Source organism: Drosophila rhopaloa, unplaced genomic scaffold (genome assembly GCF_018152115.1).
Source record: "Drosophila rhopaloa isolate 14029-0021.01 unplaced genomic scaffold, ASM1815211v1 contig_47, whole genome shotgun sequence".
Lineage (NCBI taxonomy): Eukaryota > Metazoa > Arthropoda > Insecta > Diptera > Drosophilidae > Drosophila > Drosophila rhopaloa.
The window spans coordinates 2,458,109-2,475,661 of NW_025335142.1; the positions used below are offsets into that span (position 1 = coordinate 2,458,109).

Here is a 17,553-nt window from a genome sequence, read left to right on the forward strand (position 1 = left end):
AACTATGTTTTCTATTTTCGGGGGGAGATTTTATTTAATCCTTTCGGTAGGTACTTAAAGCAAAAAAAGTCAGTACATTATTTCTATCACTGAAATTTCCTAAATTTAAACGATTTCACAGAAAAATATCTATTGTAATAATTTTTACAACGAATTTTTTTTTATCGTTTAAAAAAAATTTCAAAAGAATTTTATTTTTCTTATTATATTCAGGTTACTGAAATCAATTTCAATTTCTCAACTATATTTCTCAATACCTCTGCCGTCGTAGAGGTCGGTAACTCATCCAATACGGATGCAGTGGTGCCAGCCAAAACGCCCACACGTGGATCTATCGGCAGAGTTCCGAGATGAGGCACCTCCGTGTAAGTGGCCAGTTCAGCGCCGCCGTTCGAGGAGAAGATGTTTGTGCATGAGGTGCAATGGGGGCACACGAACCTGGGGAAATCAAATAAAAGATAATTAAATCAAACATCAGATAGATTATCACCTGGTTAAAGCCCAGAGAAACGTCCAATTAAATATCTATATTTACATTTTCAGTTAGTCAGCATCCAACTACAGTTGAACTTCTCAGCGCGAGACATTATAAATATGGACGGATAGAATTTAACAGTCCTATGATCTCAATACATTTTATAAAAGTTTTGGAATATACTTGGATATTGTTGAACGATAGCCGTACAACATCTATTACACACAAAAATAGTTGAAATTTTAATTTAATATTTTGTTGAGATCGTTGAAATAAAACGGTTTCTTTTTAAAATTCCTGCCTAATATATAAAAAATGTATATCCTATTTAAACTTAACGTCTTTGAATCTAAAAACAGAGAAAGACACAATTTGAGGTATAGGTCACACTCACCCACTCATATTTTCGACGATACCAATGATTTTGATGCCGGTTTTTTTGCAGAAGGTTATCTCCTTGCGCACGTCATCCAAGGCAACCTCCTGCGGAGTGGTCACAATGATGGCTCCATGGCATCCAACCTCTTTCAGGCACTCCATAACGGTGATGTGCTCGTCCGAAGTTCCGGGCGGAGTATCGATGATTAAGTAGTCCAGTTCCTCCCATTTTACATCGGTGAGGAATTGCCGAATCATCATGGTCTTTTTGGGACCGCGCCAAATGACAGGATCTTCACGGTTTTTCAATAGGAATCCAATGGACATCACGGCCAGACTTTTGCTTTCATCCGTGTAGATCGGAACCCATCCCTCATCACACTGAAATATGTCACGTCCTTCCAATCCCAATAGATATGGCACACTGGGTCCACACAGATCTATGTCCAGCAGACCAATCTAGTCAAATAAATAAACATCTTGAAAATTCCAGTGTCATGTTTTTATGGTGAAATTGATTTGCTTACCTTAAATCCATTATTTCGCAGTGCCAGAGTCAATTGAGTGCTCACTGTAGATTTTCCAACTCCTCCTTTTCCGGAGAGCACTACGATAATATTTTTTACCTTTTCCAGCATTTTAGGTCGCTTTAATTAAAGTAAATTAAGAAATCAATAAAAAATCGTGGATTGCTTTTTGGTCAACAAGTGCCATCAGCTGTTCGAGGGCTGCGGTAACTATGTATGGGGTGTTCCGCTTAAAATAATTATTAAATAATTATAATTTATTTATTTGCATACAAAATTTCTTTTTGTTTTCTAATAATAATAGTAATACATTTTTTTTTATTAACTTCGGATAGCAAAACGGTTGTACATTTTAAACAGCCCATATTAATTTGTTATATTATTTGAGTCAAATCAACGAGTAACAAAACATAGTATCACAAAATTTTAATAGAAAATATTTTAAAGCAACGAATAATTTTTAAGTAAGCTAAAAAATGTATAGGAATGAAGTCAACCTATGTTAAAATGAAAGATATTAATATATGGATTTTATATATTTTTATATTTTTTAACATAAAGAATGTGAAATATTTTAAAATAAATAATATGTAAAGAGGAAACTAGAACACCCCTTACATTCCGCACAAGGCCTGGCAACGCCCTGTTATCAAGACTCAAATAATGCTTATCCGGCAACGCCGCCGCCGGCAAGTGTCGATTTTTATTGGTCCAAGTCGCGCGCAGCATGTTAATTGACAACAACGGTCGGTAGCTGGCGAATGATAAAATAAACGTGCGCCGATCGAACGTAAATCGAGGATCCAGGACCCGCACACCAGCGATAGGAATCGAGGTTTCCCGAACCGCGCGCCGAAGAAACCGCAGCGAGGACCCAAAAGTGGAGGCTTTGAATCGAATCGAATGTTGCGCAACCTTCTGTCCCCGCATGCACTTGGCCGCCGAACCAATTCCGAATCCGATTCCGAACCACCAACCACCTAACAACCACATCACGCCATCGCCATCCACTTACATCTGATAATCGAATTTAGCTAGGCGATGAAGAAGCGTTCCAATTCACGTGGCACCCCCACCTCGTCGGGCGATGTGGGGTCCTCCTTCGCCGGCGATGCCGATGGGGATCACCCCGCCTTCGGGAAATCAGGGGCGGCCAGTGCACCGGCCACGCCCACCAAGCGGCGGGATGGAAGCGACGGGAGTGGCAGCAGTGCGGGCGCCAGGCGGAAGCGAAAGGAGGAGATCGCACAGACATTCGTGATCGTCAACGAACGTCCTGTGGACGACATATCGCTGGACTTCTTCTACAAACCACATACCATCACCCTGCTGGCTGTTTCCGTGCTGGCCGTCATGTACTTTGCATTTGTCAGGTGAGAAGAGCGTCCCCACTCCTCAGATCTATAGGCTAAAATACTGGGAATTGTCTTAATGGATACCCATATCACCTCATTCCCTAGGAATTCCCCAAACCCATATTATTCATTCACTCATATTTGGTAGCATTAACATTGCTTTTTGTAAGCTTATGTATGTCTATTGTGACCTTATGTACTTTGCCTTTGTCAGGTGGGAAAACTGCAATATCTGTGCTGTGCATTTTTGTACTTTTGCAGAAATTTCAGTTAACCCTAGTAAAACCTTGTGTGCTGTAAATAAAGTAACATAAAAAGTTAAAAAAAAAAATATTCCAATGACACTTATTGTATCCGATTCTATGTAAGCTTTATCCATTTTATATAACAGTAATTCCTAAATAAGTAATAATGGTATGCAAAAAAAAAACGTTTTCTTTGCTTTTAATTACAAGCATATTCAGCTTATTGTGCTCAATGTGTTACCCTTATCAGTGTTAAATAACAAATTTTCCATTTATATAACAAAATTGTGAAAGATCCCATAGCAACATACCATAAAGTGTGATACAAATATAACAGAATCATACAACTTTATAACAGTAAATTAAACAAAATTTTAATCAAAAAACTATTTTATCTGATTTGTTAATTTGTTACATGAAAATCTATTAAATAATAAATAATTACTATCGCCTGATATTTCCTTTAATACAAAACCATAAATCTGTTGAATGTTTAATCTTTCATCCTAACTCATTTTAATCAATCAAGGCCCTTTTCCCCTTATCTTGAAAGAACTTTGGAGGAAATCATTATTTTTAATAAAAAATCTGCACCACGTGCCGTCTTCTTACATAGATTAGTTGTTGTTTAGCGGGTTAAGCACTTAAAAATATCACGCATACTTTGCCAAATGTGTCAACTCAGACAGCCGAAGGTACAAAAAACCAAAACAATATATATGCGCTATACTAACCTACACTATATAGAAGTGGAATCGACTAAAATACAGACGTAATGTACTTGACGTTCACTTCATCGTGTCATTGACCCCCAAACCCCTCGAAAAACGTGCTATGCTGATAAGGAATACTATGACTGAAATAGTAGCGACAATGGAATCCAAGATCATCCACTTAGCAATGCAATATCGTTACAGAAACGAGGCAAACGTGGATGAGAACCTCTGGGCCGGCCTCCTCTGCATTGTGTTCTTCTTCCTGATCATCTCGGTCATTGCATTTCCCAATGGACCCTTCACACGACCCCATCCCGCCGTCTGGCGGATATTGTTCGGATGTTCTGTGCTGTACCTGCTGACGCTACAATTTCTGATGTTCCAAAATTACCCGACTATCAGGAGCATATTCTACTGGATTGATCCGAAGTTGAAAAACTTCCACATCGACATGGAGAAGGTAAGGACATTCTGTCAATGGGTTAACTTATTGTTCTGAATTTGCATATATTTAACCGAAAGTTGAATTTTTAATAATCTTTAGTAAAATAAAATATGTATATTTAATAAAATATTTTAGTTCCTGATAATTAATATTATTGTTTAGGCCATGTTAATTGTATTAAATTTTTTGTCGTAAATTAAAATTTATTCAGAAAAAAAAAAAAATCCATTTATAATTTAAAACCTTTTAGACCTAACTTCGAAATCTAAACAAATTACCTCACTTGAATTTATGAAACCTTTGGAACTATTTTATGTTAACCATTTTTTGATTTTACAGGAATATGGCGTCAATTGCTCGGACATCAGCTGGGATCGTGTTAAGGGTCACTTGGACGTGTTCGCCTGGGGACATTTCTTGGGCTGGGCTTTTAAGGCCATCCTGATCCGTCACATGGGCATTCTGTGGGCCATTTCCGTGATGTGGGAAATAACCGAGATAACCTTTGCTCATCTGCTGCCCAACTTCATCGAGTGCTGGTGGGATGCCCTTATCCTAGATGTGATAGTCTGTAATGGTCTGGGTATTTGGATGGGTCTTAAAATATGCCAGATCCTGGAGATGCGCGAATACAAGTGGGCTAGCATCAAGGATATATCCACCACGACCGGCAAAATCAAGCGTGCCATGCTGCAGTTCACACCGGAAAGCTGGTCGGCCATCCGCTGGCTGGATCCCAAGTCCACGGCGATGAGGTTCGCCGCCGTCATTCAGCTGGTGATCTTCTGGCAGGTCACCGAGCTCAACACATTCTTCTTAAAGCACATCTTTGAGATGCCACCTGATCACTTCATTGTGATTGGTCGTCTCATATTCATCGGACTGTTTGTGGCGCCTTCGGTTAGGTAAGTTTTTGTTAAATTATGCAGCTACTAGAAAAAGACTCCCTAACTAGTGATCAACGTTCAATTCCGTTGTGAATTAATATTAAACAACAAAGGTTGAGTCCTTGATAGCTTTAGCTTTTTAAAAGATGAGCGCAGATCGGTTGTTTAATTTTTGAGCTCGAGGCTTAAAAGAAGAACTACAATAAACCTTTACACACTTTTATCATAAAATGTTTTAAGTATTTGAGACATTAACAATATGCATTTTATTACTTTCAGGCAATACTACGTATATGTCACCGATACGCGCTGCAAGAGAGTCGGCACCCAGTGTTGGGTTTACGGCGCCATCATGGTCTCCGAAGCCATTCTGTGTATCAAGAATGGCAAGGAGTTGTTTGAGCGCACGCAAGCCATCAACATTGTCTTGTGGCTGACTATCCAAGTGATAATCTCGGTGGCATTCGTCTACGTAGCGGTTTACTGGCAGGTGAGTTGTTTAACTTTTTTTTCACTAGAACTCCATGCTAATTTCCGTGATTTACTTTTCAGCAACGGCAGCTGAAAAAAGTTTCATCAACGCCTACAAAAAGTAAAGAAAGAAGCCCTGCCAAGTCATCATCGCCATCTAAAGGTATGTAACGTCTTTTAAAAATAGCAGACAACATTAAATAGGATGATAAACTATTAAAATTAAGAACCAGGATTCTTTTAAAATTGACGTTTAAAATTAAATAGTTTAAACCAAGTTCTGTCAAATCACCGTTTCCATAGTAATTAATCCGTTGATACATGCAATACCCTAAATTAAACAATTAATATCAGTAATATTCGGCATATTTGGCATAGCAAATAAAAACGATCACCCTCTTTAATGTTGCCTGCTTCATTACTAACTTTCTTTTTTGCACTCACTGACTTACGTTAATATTGGCTTTATTAATGGTTTATCACACCGTTCTTTCAACTCTTTGCTCTCAATGTGAATTCTCCTTGCGTTTCTCCCCTTCTCTGTCTCTTTCTCCATTTATCTTCGGATTGCATTGCCACAAAAAATATAGCACAAGTGCCAAGGAGTAAATCCATTGATGCACCCAGCCCCGCGCACTACGATATTAAAATTAAAATAGTCTAACTAATTATTGTTAACTTTTATATCTGCAACTTTTGATCTAAAACTGTTTTTATTTCATATTTCTAGGTAAATTAACGCCGCAAAAAGAGAAGAAAATAAAATAAGATCTTGATAAAAACACTTGAAAGCTACAGAAACAAAGCGGATCAGGCCATTCTATAAAAGAAAAACCAAAACAAGAGAATTATGTACATACACTTAAAAAAACTGTACTGATTAAATTAAATACATAAAATGTAAATAGATATATATGTATAAAACAAATATATATATATTTATTTAAAGGACAAACCAAGAAAATACTTGTTAATAAGCGAATATAAAAGAGTTTCTGTCTTCTAGTGTTAGATTAATACAATTGATTTAATTGTCATAGCTTAAATTACAAACCAATCAAGCTTTTCTCGAGTTATGTACAGAGACGCGATCTATTCTAGACCTCCAAGAATGTGGACACGGTCTTTTTTACTGCATCCCGTGCATAGGGGATGTACGACAGTGAGTACCAGGTCATGGCCAGAGATTGTATGATAATGAATATAAGCGTGAGTCCAGCTTTTTTCCACTAAAAACGAAAAACATTGCCAATCAATTAAAAATAATTAAAAATTAAAATAATAAAACAGGTGAAATATTCTTGTCTTCGATTTTAAAAAAAACGAGGACGGAAGCTAACTTCGGCAAGCCGAAGTTTTAATACCCTTGCAGACTTTGACGAAATTGCTAAAAGTGAAAAAGTAGCGAAAGGAATAAGGTATACATAAGTAAACTAGATTTGCATCGTTTCAAGTCAATTGCTTTTATACTGCAAAAATGTCATATACAAAAGGGATACTCTCGCAGCCTTTAACAATTTTTCCTATCTCCTTTAAGATATACCCTTCCGAGCGGCAAGCACTTTTACCCTAATCAAGATATGCGTAAATAAATAAGAATTGGAAAATTTTAAGTTAGTAGCTTACACACTGCGCGAAATATTCTGATAATCATCAAATTTGGACCGATTTCACCCTATTGTTCCTATGGGAGCTATAGGATATAGACGTCCGATCGGCACGCGCTTTCACCTTGATCAATGTATGCATAAAAAATAGGATTTGGAAAGATTCATGTCAATAGCTTGTATACTGCGTGAAATATCCTAAAAATCATTAAATTTTAACCGATTTTACCCTTTTGTTCCTATGGGAGCTATAGGATATAGACGTCCGATCGTCACGCGCTTTTACTCTGATCAAGGTACGCATAAAAAATAAGATTTGGAAGATTTATGTCAATAGCTTTTACACTGCGCGAATATCTTCCATTCTTGCAAGTTATATCCGATTGTTCCTATGGGAGCTATAGGATATAGACATCCGATCGGGGCGGTTTTCAAACTTGATCTGCGTACACTTGTTTTAGGACGACTGTGAAAGTTTCAGATCGCTAGCTTTTACGGACAGACGGACATGGCTATATCGACTCCCCTATTGATCTTGATCAAGAATATATATACTTTATAGGGTCGGAAACGTCTCCTTCACTGCGTTACAAACTTCTGACCAAAATTATAATACCCTCTGCAAGGGTATAAAAAAACTAATTTTAGCTTATATGCTCTTAGTATTCGAATGTCTGCAGAAAATAATTGAATTATAAATTTAGAATTCCTAAATAATAACCTGCACATGGGGCTAATTAAAATGAATAGTTTAATATTAAAAAACATGTGTTTTTGGTAAAATTTGATCAAACCTTATTACAAATTAATTTTACTTTTGGATATGGAAATTTTTCAAGTTTAATTAATTGGAAAAGTTGACTACTAAACAAAACAAAATCCGTGCAGTTTACCAAATCGAAATTAAACTAATTATGTGAACTATCGAACCAAACATGAATAACATAAAGAATTGGCATGCCTTACCACAATGGCTGCTATGAACGTCAGGACCATCATCACGAGCACTACGATGGTGGCTATCAGCCGGGTATCCGCAAACATTTTCTTGATCTGCTTGAAGGGCCCCATTAGGAAACAAGTACTGAAACCGGAGAAGATAAACTTATTAGCCGGCCTGTGTGAAGTATTAAATAAACCACGAACTCGCTTACCTGGCCATAGAGATGATATTTCCTAGGGTGTAGAAGACCGCAAAGACCACAATTCCCCTGTGCAAAAATAGGGCAACCGAACCAAGTAGGGATAGTAAAATGCCCAAGACGAAGCAGATGATAAATCCCTTGATCCGGGTGGACCAACTTAAAGTTGACATCTCGTTAATCTGCATAAATAATTGGGGATCAATATCAATATATCTAAACTCACTGATAAGCGTTGAGTCACACAGCTTTTGACGCCATGTGATCGTGGGGGCGTTTCCCAAAGGGTTCCAAAAAATGGAAGATAATCCTCGCATTCGAAAGATTAATAAATATTTAATGAAATCAGTCCCATTAGCAACTTCACCTGTGTAATGATACTGCTCTCCTCTTCCGGAGTGGGCTCATCTCCACTCAGAACACGGCGTAATTTGTCCATGATGATTTGATGGAATAGTGTTCAACAGGTGGCAGACTTAAGATTCCTGGTTGTACTCTGCAAAACAATAAACAAAGATTTCTTCTGTATTTATGCTCCAGAATTTTTTACATATAGTAAAACCAAGATCGGATCTAGCGTGACCATAACCGGAACCGTTAAAATATACCGTCGGGCTCAGAAAAATATACCAAAATACTCTTTATAAATTTTTGATGTGTTCAAAAACCAAAAAAAGTAGCTAAAACTGTTAAAAGCTCCAAAATTGTATAATTTATATTGAAATAACAAGAAATGTAATATAAATGGTTTTCGGGCAATACTCGCATGTTGAATAATTTGGCTATTTGTTTATGACAGCAAGTGCAACAAGTGTTTCTCTCTTCTAATTAGCATTTGATAAAGTGTAACTGCGTTTAATTAAATGTTTTGTTTGAAATTTCTTCTTTTAAGCCTAGTATCCAGATCGACGAAAACTGTACGCCAGTCATGAGAGAGAGCGAGAGGCAAACAGCTGGCGTTCACTTTTCGTCGGGCCTTTTTTTCACGTCGGTCTCCTGATCGACGAAAAAATACCAGAAAATTCCATAGCGTTGCCAGTCTGCGGAAACGTGAACCCTAGCGAAAAGATTAAAAATTTAATCTTTTGGCATGCGCTTCTCACTGAACATTATAAGAAATGGAGGGAAAACTCAAAAACTCACAAAAGTCGATTTCAGGTGTTTACATGTGATGACAAAATAACATTAATATTATCTGGGGTGCCTCTTGTCAGAGCAAAATGTTTTTAGGTCCAGAATGTACGAAAAACACAATAAAAGTGCAGCTATGAACTTTAAATTAGCAAATAATTATCAGTAAATTAAAAAACAACTGTTAAATTTAAATTGTATTGTTTTTTAATTTCTTTGTACAGCGGCAGACTTGTCTTGCCAAGGTATTTGATAATATCTTTTAAAGGCTCTTTCCCGCAAATACGATATTTGAATTTTAACTGCTTGTCAACAAACCCAGCTGATTGACAGTACGACCGTAGCACGCTTAAATCTGATGAACTCTCAAACTTTTGGTCACACTGAAAGATTAAAGTTTTTACGCTAGCGTAATCGTTTGTCGATCTGGATACTAGGCTTTAAAAGAAGTATTACTTATCATTTTTGGTATAGTATATTAATAACTTAATTAATTTTAAAAGACTTTTTATCAAATATATTTTCCTTTGTTGTTTTTTATTTATATTATACATTGATTATCGGTATTGTTATTAAAATGTAATACACCAAAATCGAATAGTGATTTATATATTATCACATAAATCTAGCTATTTCCAGCTAACACATCGAATCCAGCAACATATTACACAGCTGGGCACATTTGCGTAGTCTGGCAACGCCGCCAACATGTTTTCCTCAGTAATACGTAAGATTCTGAAAAATTCACAAAATGCGGCCAAATATACGGCAATTACACCACACTTACGGAATCTACGAGGACAACGAACCAACCAAAACGAGGTAGATGTGTTTAGACCACCGGATATACCCACCAAACAGAATGACAAGGAAACTGAGCCGGTATCCCAAAAAACTTCTACAGCAGAAGTGGCTCTGGATTTCGGCAAACGGGAGGCCCATGTGCCCTCCTTTAATTTGGCAGCCTATGTGAATAACTCCAACACCCTGCAGCAGTTCATAAGCTTGGGAGTTGATCTGCATAGTATAGAAAAGAGGAAGGGATTGGGGGAGTTCGTACTCAAGCTGGATTTCGAGAAGAATGTAAAACCCCATATAACTTTCCTAGTGGATCAAGGAATTTCACCCGATGACTTTGGAAGGATGTTCACCAAGAACCCTCTGCTGTTTAAGGAAGATCTTGAGGATCTGCAGACCCGTGTGGAGTACCTGAAAAGCAAAAGATTCTCCGATGAAGCCCGGCAAAGGATTTTCACGCACAATCCTTATTGGCTGATGTTCTCCACAAGGCGAGTAGATCGTCGATTGGGTTACTTCCAAAAGGAATTCCGATTGAGTGGCCATGATCTTCGCCTGCTGGCCACCAGGGAACCTAATGTTATTACCTACAACATGGAGCATCTGCGGAAGTCTGTTTTCACCCTCAAGGAGGAAATGGGATTTAATGCGAAGGAGCTAAGTGCTTTGGTGGTTCGCAAACCCCGATTAATGATGATTTGTAAGTGTAGCTAAAGATATCCCCTATTTTAAGATTTACCATTTTGTTCACCCTTAACAGCTCCCGATGATCTTGTCGAGCGGTTCAGCTACATTCACCAGGATATGGGCCTTTCTCATGCCCAGATTGTCCAGTGCCCGGAGCTGCTGGCATCGCGGGAATTTCGTTTACGGGAACGCCATGAGTTTCTCAAGTTACTGGGTCGAGCTCAGTACGATCCTCAGAAAGATCTGTATATTTCACCCAAGACAATTGTTGAAGGAAATAACTTTTATTTCGTGCGAAATGTGGCTAAAAGTGATTTGGAAACGTTCGACCTCTTTTTAAAAACGAGATAAAAATAAAATAGGTTTTGAATATTTAAAAAACATTTTGTCTTTTCACTTGGAAAAAAAATAACTTGGCGTATTTTAAAAATATCAGAGGCCAAATAGACCTAAATTTTTACAACATTTTGTTTAAATATTTTTATGGGCGTTTGTTAAGATCTAGGACGACTTCTAGAATTTAAGAAAATCAGATAAAAATACAACAAAAAAGAAAAAGCATTTTTTTTATATTAATATTTACAGATAACAACCGTTCATAATATCCCAGGCTTAAATTTACAACGTCTGATAAGTTTTCAAAACAGTTTAAAATGTTCAGCAAATTTTTGATAGTATATTATTTTAGTATATTTTTACGGTATATTTCCACTGCCCAGCAACAGCCACTCTGGTAGCAACAGCAACAAAAGATTTAAACTACGCATTAAGCTTGTGCGTAGGAACGACTCGTGTTTAATTTTAGTACTAGCCAGTCGCTTCAGTCGAAGCATTAAACAAAGTTGCAATATTTCGGAGCTGTGGCAGTAAGCTATAGATCGAAACAATAATTTATAGCGAAATCGAGTGCAGCGGTGGAAAAACAGCGCCAAACAAAAAGTAAAACGCATTTTCCTACGCATACATAAGCAGAAAAAGCGAATACACACACACACAGACACAAAAGGGCCAAAATAACTCGGGCGAATTCAGAAAAAATTAAAGTTTAACTAAAACCGAGTTAATAGCAATAAAACCAAGTTATCTTGGGTGTTGACGTGTTGAAAACACATACCGACGATATATAAACAAAATGTCTACGACACCAAAATCAAGCGAAGATTTGCTGGGTGGTAAGTTGTTTGTTTTGCTTTGCTTTGCCCTTTCATTCGTGTTTTTTTGCGTCTCTCTTTTTTGCAATCATAACAATAACACGGTAACCCGTTATGCCGCATTATTGTTGTAAGTTTATGTATATATATGGACATATGGAGTGATTTGTAGTTTTCTTGTATCCGCATCCCATATTCTATTTCAAGGCTTTACTTTGTCTGCTTTTGATTTTGTTTTTATTTTGTTTTGTTTACTTTGCACTTGTTCTTGCTCACCAGAGAGAGACAACAAAGAATCCGCAAAAACTCCGAATGAAAACAAAGAAGCTGCCAACGCACTCTTTCTCCTTTTCTCCCCCCTCCTTCTCTTTCATTCATGTCAGGTCTTTACTTTGCACTTGGCCTGTTTGACGTCAGTCGTGTTTTTACGCTGTCCCTTTTTCGCTCCTTCCGTCTGGCTTGCAAAAATAATTCGTAAATAAATATATTTTGTGGGAGGGCATTTCCCTATCGGTCGTTTCCAGAAATTGCGCCTTTGGCATTAGCCGCAATTGTATTTCGGGTACCCACTTTATCAACATCCACACTACACTTTGCCAAAAAAAAGTAGGTTAAAACCATATATGAGGTAACAACTATATGTTTTAGGTAATATTAGTAATCATATATTTGCACTTTTAAATACAATATCTATATTTTCTGAAAGTTTTTTTATTTTTTATTTATTTATATTATTTTCTTTTCACAAAGTTACAATATTTTAAAATTTTAAAGTAGTATTGGCTGGTGCAAGTGTAATTTTAAGTTTTCTAATCACATACATACATATATCATTGTTAAATTCAAAATTTACCAAATCACAATTACAATATTTATATTGTGAAAATATTGTTTCGTTTCTTCAAATGTATTTAAAATGTCACCTTAATATGCCGAAAGTATAATCTTAATAGATTACCATTTTAAAGACTCTTGCTTGTTCACGAGGTTGTTGACTGCTTAAAAATTATATTATGATTTGGGTAGCCATTCACAAAATAATGCCGGTTCAACCTCTATTTGTTTTTATCAATTTGCTCCCATAAAAATATGTAATCTTAATCTTATCAGTTTGAACCAAAATCGTACCATATGTTACGAGATACATCACATTTGTGATGGTATAAATCTAGGCTAATAAACTATCCCATAACCAAGTGTTGTTTTGAAATGAAAACTGGATTACAATTTATGAACAATTTTACTAGGATCCCATAAACATTTTTGAAATAGTTCTATATTTAACTTTAAGAAAAAATCCGATATGTTTTTAAGTTCATTGAAATAAATTTTTTGTAATTGAGTTAAAAATACGCCGGGAAAGGTGTTTTTGACCCCAAAATTTGTGCAAAATGGATGACCAATTTAGGTGTTATTTTTTCTTTGTGCATTGGGGCTATATACTACGTAAGAAATTGTATTATGATACTCAGGAGTCATCCATACAATAATAAAAGCGGTTCAATGGGCTCAACTCAGGGTCTTTTGGACAGCTGCGCATCAAGATGCACACAACAAAGCCCGAAGAAAGAGGGGTAGAAAGAGAGGGGGAGTTAGTGAGTAGAAAGAGAAGGGAAGTAAGGAGAAAGGGAGGGGGAGTGAGTGGTAGAAAGAGAGAGGGAGACAGCGGCCTACGTGCCGTGAGTCAGCAAGCCAAGTTTCTGTTTTTGCCACCCTTCGATACGCTTTTCTTTGTTTTTGTTTCCATTTTCGCTGCACATTTTCGTACCTGTAACCCGGATTCCCGATAACGGTTCAAATGTTGTTTACCTGTGCAGGTTATCCGTTTACCTGTCGACGCGGGTTTTTCTATTTACCATTTTCTATTTTCGCAACATTCATCATAAATGCATCATCCTTTTTGTCTAGACGTCGCATTTAGTATTCGATTGTCAGCATGATTGGTCTGCCACGTGAGTGATGTGAACTATTCTGTAATTGATTCGCACTGTGAAATTGTCTAAATTAGTTGCTTTTACAGTAAAACCTGTGACTTTCGAACCACCAATAACTTACAAAAATTCAAGTTACAATGGTTACAAGTTTAAACAAAATTGTGTTGTATTTAAAAAAAAAAATTATATTCGTTTTTGAATCCACCTTTAAATATTAGTGCTTGTATTATAATATATTCCATATACTAAATATATAGACATTTTAAAACATCGAGTATAAAATATGTTATTACAACCAATTAAACAAGTCTTAAGCGTATGTTTTTTAATCAACTGAAAAACTTTCCTGTCAAGAAATTTAAAAGCTAACAGAAATGCCTTTTCAAAAATATTGAAAACACCGATTAAAAAATATCTGTATATTCCTTTATTGTTTGCTATTAAATTTATTTTTAAATTAGGGAAGTTAGACTGTGCTCCTTATCTACAAGTCGAGCATCGCTGACATGTAACTTGCACGCTTCTCGTGCCCATATTGCATCGCCAGTTTTTTGTTTTGTTTTGAAAATGAAATTTTCTCCGTGGCGCGTTGATAAGCATCGACTATAGAATATAAACAAAACATGTGTGCTCCTATATATACAATCCGCCCAAAAGAAACGGAAATTGTACGAGTTGTGGGGTTTTTAGCCTTATCAATGGGGCATGAGCACTTGAACAGATATATACAAACATATGCATGGGCTAACGAACCGAACTGAACGTGTGGTTCAGTTGTTGTTACGTTTAGGCAAACAAAAACAAACGCAAAAGCGGGTGACGATGGCAAATTTTTAGAGGCACTGCCTCCGTATAAAACTGTAGTTGTCTACCTGAGTAAACAAGAAAAATACATATTTTAGTCGACGAGTTTAATTTCAGACAAGTAATTACTTAAAATATACGTTTAGTAGTATATTAAATAACAGTTTTATTTGATTTAAGGCAAGTCTGGCCTTAAATTTAGTTAACAGTCATCTAGTAATTTATATTCAAACAAAGATGTTCTATTTTAATTTGATTTACCGAAAATATTTATTGAAATATTTAAAAAACAAAGTTTACATTTTTAATGAAAGTATTCTTAACACTTATTAAAATTATTGCCAGAGAATTTGTTTGTACTTTCCTGATCATTTATTAAATAAATACATATTGATAGGTTAATGATCTTAAATGTTCTTGTTGTTAAATTTGATTGATGTTTTTAAAGTTCTTAAACTAAGGTTTCTCATTTTTCCAACACAACCGACGAAATTTATGATTTTTGTTCAAAGGGAGGTTCCATATATTTTGATTCGATATGTTTATTTAACCTGCCTTAAAAAGTAGCAACACAGATTTGTACTCTATATTTACCTACAACCAAACGCAACCAACTAAATATTCGATTTCACACCATTTGGCTCTAGCTTTCACCCACTTCGTTAGGCCTGCTTTGATGTGAAAGAAGTGATCTATTTGTGTTACTATTTGCTGCTATCTTATGCTAACCCATTTCGTTTGCCTTTACTTTTTCAGAATCTTGGATTGAACTGAGCACAACAGCTGCGATGGCTGGCATCAAGAGCCCCGACAGAATCACTCCGTTGCCATTTAACAATGGCGAGGAGTATTTGAGACTTTTGCGCGAGGCCCAGCGCGAATCGAACCAGTCGAGCCGTGTCGTTTCCTTGGCCAGCTCCCGTCGTGATACGCCCCGTGATAGCCCGAAAAGTCCACCGAACAGCCCCCAGTCGGAACTCTGTCCAGATGATGAGCTCAGAAACGTCTACATCAACTACTGGACCAAGGTAAGCAATGAGAATCGAGGCGGAACCGAGGTGATCTTGTTAACAATGCGTTTCTTTGTTGTTTTTTTTAACAGGGAGGAGATAAACAGAATGCAGACAATGGAGATTGGTTGAAGAACTGGAATCGTAACGCCGAGGAGCAACCACCCAAGTACGAACACGATATCGATATAGTTATTTAACGACTTTTTTTATTCTTTACATATTTTGCGATTATGTGAAAAGTAACCTTCGACGGGCATTAAGTGTTTATACTTAAAATTTAACTAGGTGCAGCTAAAAGACAATAGCTTATTGCAATTATTAAATTAAGCTCATTCATTTTTTTTAAACTTCTCCCTTTTCGTTTTCTGTTGCTCAAAAATTAAGAAACAAGATACCTTTTTAGAGAAATGATTTTTCTTTAACAAACATAATTCACGAAAATTGTAAAAACTGGTATTCTCAAATTTAAAAATAATATTTGTTAGTTCCCTAATAATAAATGGAAAATCGATTGAACTAGCTTTTAGTACTTTAAGTAACAAGAAAATTTGTAAAAGTGCTTAAAGTAGGCTTAACTTTCTAATTAAATTTTCGAGCGTTTATCGTATGATTTTAAAATATTGGATTAATTTATAATTGCTTTTTTATAGAAGCTGGAAATTTGAGGCTGTCAGTGGTGATGCCGGGGATGAGGACGAGAAAAAGAAGACTAACACAGGCTATTCCATCCGCTTGAAGCGTCTGGGCTCCAACTCGTTGTTCTCCCGCGAAATTCTCTACTCGCTGCTGGTGACCAACGTCCTGTCTCTGCTGCTCGGAGCCGGCTTCGGGTAAGTGTCCTCTGCAATCTTTTAGATATTCTTAATTAATAAAATGTGTTCTATTTATAGATTGTGGTTGAGCAAGCGTGGCATACTCCTTACTCGCGTGGTCATTGACTGAAAGATGCCATAAACAAAAAGAGAAACAAAAAATATATAAACGTTTTCAATCTATCAATATGCACATCAATCGAAAACAGAAGACGAAGCGTTCCATATAAGAAGTCGAAGTTTACACATATATACAGCAAACCGTATTCCAACTCATTTGTATTTTTATCGGAAGTCCACATTTTCGACACCTTCTCATTCAGTACATACCTATAACTATGTAATTTGTAAGACAGCAAACAAAAAAAACCGCTGGGCATGGGTTGAACAGTTTTGAAATACGTATTTTATATAATTTTATATAGATAACATGATATATCAAGGCAGCAAATCTAACAATACAGAAAAGCATTTATAGAGACCGTTGCTCTATATTCGTTGCTTTAGCCGTATGTCTTAGCACCCACTCGTACATTTTATCCAATACAAGTGTACGTCAAACTATCAATCATTCTAAGAATTTCAATTTCATCATATATACTTCATAAAGAACATCCATATTGTAGGGAATATTGTAGTTGAATCATATTGTATATCCAGATCGTACTTTTTGTTGAACAATCGTCAAATGATTTGATTTCTAAGCAAATAGAAAAACGATAAAATAGAAACAAACCCATGTATGGCAAACACACATAAGTATATGTATTGATATGTGAGGGAGGGGTTAGCCCCCAAAAAAAAAACAAAACACAGAATAGTTGTAACGATTTTTTATATTAAAATATTTTTCAATATCTATTTAAAAAGAATGTTCAAATGTTTTTCAATGGTGGATTGACTGGGATTCCAAGGAATTACGGATTTTCTTTGGATTTATTCTTTTTGTAATCCTAGTAAGCTTGGTTAAGCAAA

General features: G+C 36.3%; 5 protein-coding genes across 6 annotated transcripts; 3 read left to right on the forward strand and 2 right to left on the reverse strand.

Annotated features, from left to right (window-relative positions):
- Positions 1 to 10: 10 nt before the first annotated feature.
- On the reverse strand, positions 11 to 1,573 carry LOC108038137 (cytosolic Fe-S cluster assembly factor NUBP2 homolog). Its single transcript, XM_017114865.2, has 3 exons — positions 1,381 to 1,573; positions 870 to 1,312; positions 11 to 438 (listed from the first exon to the last, which is right to left on the reverse strand). Exons 1-3 carry the CDS (start codon positions 1,489 to 1,491, stop codon positions 210 to 212), a joined length of 783 nt encoding a protein of 260 aa, XP_016970354.1. The 5' UTR covers positions 1,492 to 1,573; the 3' UTR covers positions 11 to 209.
- Positions 1,574 to 2,058: 485 nt separating this feature from the next.
- Positions 2,059 to 6,394, forward strand: LOC108038135 (phosphatidylserine synthase). Its single transcript, XM_044461655.1, has 6 exons — positions 2,059 to 2,753; positions 3,898 to 4,156; positions 4,481 to 5,046; positions 5,308 to 5,518; positions 5,581 to 5,662; positions 6,230 to 6,394. Exons 1-6 carry the CDS (start codon positions 2,422 to 2,424, stop codon positions 6,265 to 6,267), a joined length of 1,488 nt encoding a protein of 495 aa, XP_044317590.1. The 5' UTR covers positions 2,059 to 2,421; the 3' UTR covers positions 6,268 to 6,394.
- A 105-nt stretch (positions 6,395 to 6,499) lies between these two features.
- On the reverse strand, positions 6,500 to 8,844 carry LOC108038138 (vesicle transport protein SFT2A). Its single transcript, XM_017114866.2, has 4 exons — positions 8,616 to 8,844; positions 8,261 to 8,430; positions 8,073 to 8,190; positions 6,500 to 6,728 (listed from the first exon to the last, which is right to left on the reverse strand). Exons 1-4 carry the CDS (start codon positions 8,685 to 8,687, stop codon positions 6,597 to 6,599), a joined length of 492 nt encoding a protein of 163 aa, XP_016970355.1. The 5' UTR covers positions 8,688 to 8,844; the 3' UTR covers positions 6,500 to 6,596.
- Positions 8,845 to 10,061: 1,217 nt separating this feature from the next.
- LOC108038139 (transcription termination factor 3, mitochondrial) lies at positions 10,062 to 11,239 on the forward strand. The gene is made up of 2 exons (XM_017114867.2): positions 10,062 to 10,877; positions 10,938 to 11,239. Exons 1-2 carry the CDS (start codon positions 10,088 to 10,090, stop codon positions 11,213 to 11,215), a joined length of 1,068 nt encoding a protein of 355 aa, XP_016970356.2. The 5' UTR covers positions 10,062 to 10,087; the 3' UTR covers positions 11,216 to 11,239.
- Positions 11,240 to 11,603: 364 nt separating this feature from the next.
- Positions 11,604 to 17,450, forward strand: LOC108038146 (BCL2/adenovirus E1B 19 kDa protein-interacting protein 3). 2 transcript variants are annotated; one of them, XM_017114876.2, is made up of 5 exons: positions 11,604 to 12,036; positions 15,510 to 15,781; positions 15,856 to 15,932; positions 16,417 to 16,596; positions 16,657 to 17,450. In XM_017114876.2, exons 1-5 carry the CDS (start codon positions 11,997 to 11,999, stop codon positions 16,706 to 16,708), a joined length of 621 nt encoding a protein of 206 aa, XP_016970365.1. In that variant the 5' UTR covers positions 11,604 to 11,996; the 3' UTR covers positions 16,709 to 17,450. The 2 variants fall into 2 exon arrangements, with proteins under 2 accessions (XP_016970365.1, XP_016970366.1); XM_017114877.2 differs by lacking the exon at positions 11,604 to 12,036 and adding an exon at positions 13,879 to 13,967.
- Positions 17,451 to 17,553: the final 103 nt, after the last annotated feature.

What these genes read in the sequence shown, in the direction of transcription:
- LOC108038137 (XM_017114865.2), bottom strand. Translation starts at nt 1,491, where the DNA reads ATGCTGGAAAAGGTAAAAAATATTATCGTAGTGCTCTCCGGAAAAGGA. An exon ending in TGCGAAATAATGGATTTAAG is followed by an intron (nt 1,313 to 1,380) that starts GTAAGCAAATCA and finishes TTATTTGACTAG; the next exon opens with ATTGGTCTGCTGGACATAGA. An exon ending in ATCGTCGAAAATATGAGTGG is followed by an intron (nt 439 to 869) that starts GTGAGTGTGACC and finishes TGATTTCCCCAG; the next exon opens with GTTCGTGTGCCCCCATTGCA.
- LOC108038135 (XM_044461655.1), top strand. Translation starts at nt 2,422, where the DNA reads ATGAAGAAGCGTTCCAATTCACGTGGCACCCCCACCTCGTCGGGCGAT. An exon ending in ATGTACTTTGCATTTGTCAG is followed by an intron (nt 2,754 to 3,897) that starts GTGAGAAGAGCG and finishes ATATCGTTACAG; the next exon opens with AAACGAGGCAAACGTGGATG. An exon ending in TTTGTGGCGCCTTCGGTTAG is followed by an intron (nt 5,047 to 5,307) that starts GTAAGTTTTTGT and finishes TATTACTTTCAG; the next exon opens with GCAATACTACGTATATGTCA.
- LOC108038138 (XM_017114866.2), bottom strand. Translation starts at nt 8,687, where the DNA reads ATGGACAAATTACGCCGTGTTCTGAGTGGAGATGAGCCCACTCCGGAA. An exon ending in AATATCATCTCTATGGCCAG is followed by an intron (nt 8,191 to 8,260) that starts GTAAGCGAGTTC and finishes CTCCGGTTTCAG; the next exon opens with TACTTGTTTCCTAATGGGGC. An exon ending in CGTTCATAGCAGCCATTGTG is followed by an intron (nt 6,729 to 8,072) that starts GTAAGGCATGCC and finishes TTTCGTTTTTAG; the next exon opens with TGGAAAAAAGCTGGACTCAC.
- LOC108038139 (XM_017114867.2), top strand. Translation starts at nt 10,088, where the DNA reads ATGTTTTCCTCAGTAATACGTAAGATTCTGAAAAATTCACAAAATGCG. An exon ending in ACCCCGATTAATGATGATTT is followed by an intron (nt 10,878 to 10,937) that starts GTAAGTGTAGCT and finishes CACCCTTAACAG; the next exon opens with CTCCCGATGATCTTGTCGAG.
- LOC108038146 (XM_017114876.2), top strand. Translation starts at nt 11,997, where the DNA reads ATGTCTACGACACCAAAATCAAGCGAAGATTTGCTGGGTG. An exon ending in AAGCGAAGATTTGCTGGGTG is followed by an intron (nt 12,037 to 15,509) that starts GTAAGTTGTTTG and finishes TTACTTTTTCAG; the next exon opens with AATCTTGGATTGAACTGAGC. An exon ending in ACATCAACTACTGGACCAAG is followed by an intron (nt 15,782 to 15,855) that starts GTAAGCAATGAG and finishes TTTTTTTAACAG; the next exon opens with GGAGGAGATAAACAGAATGC.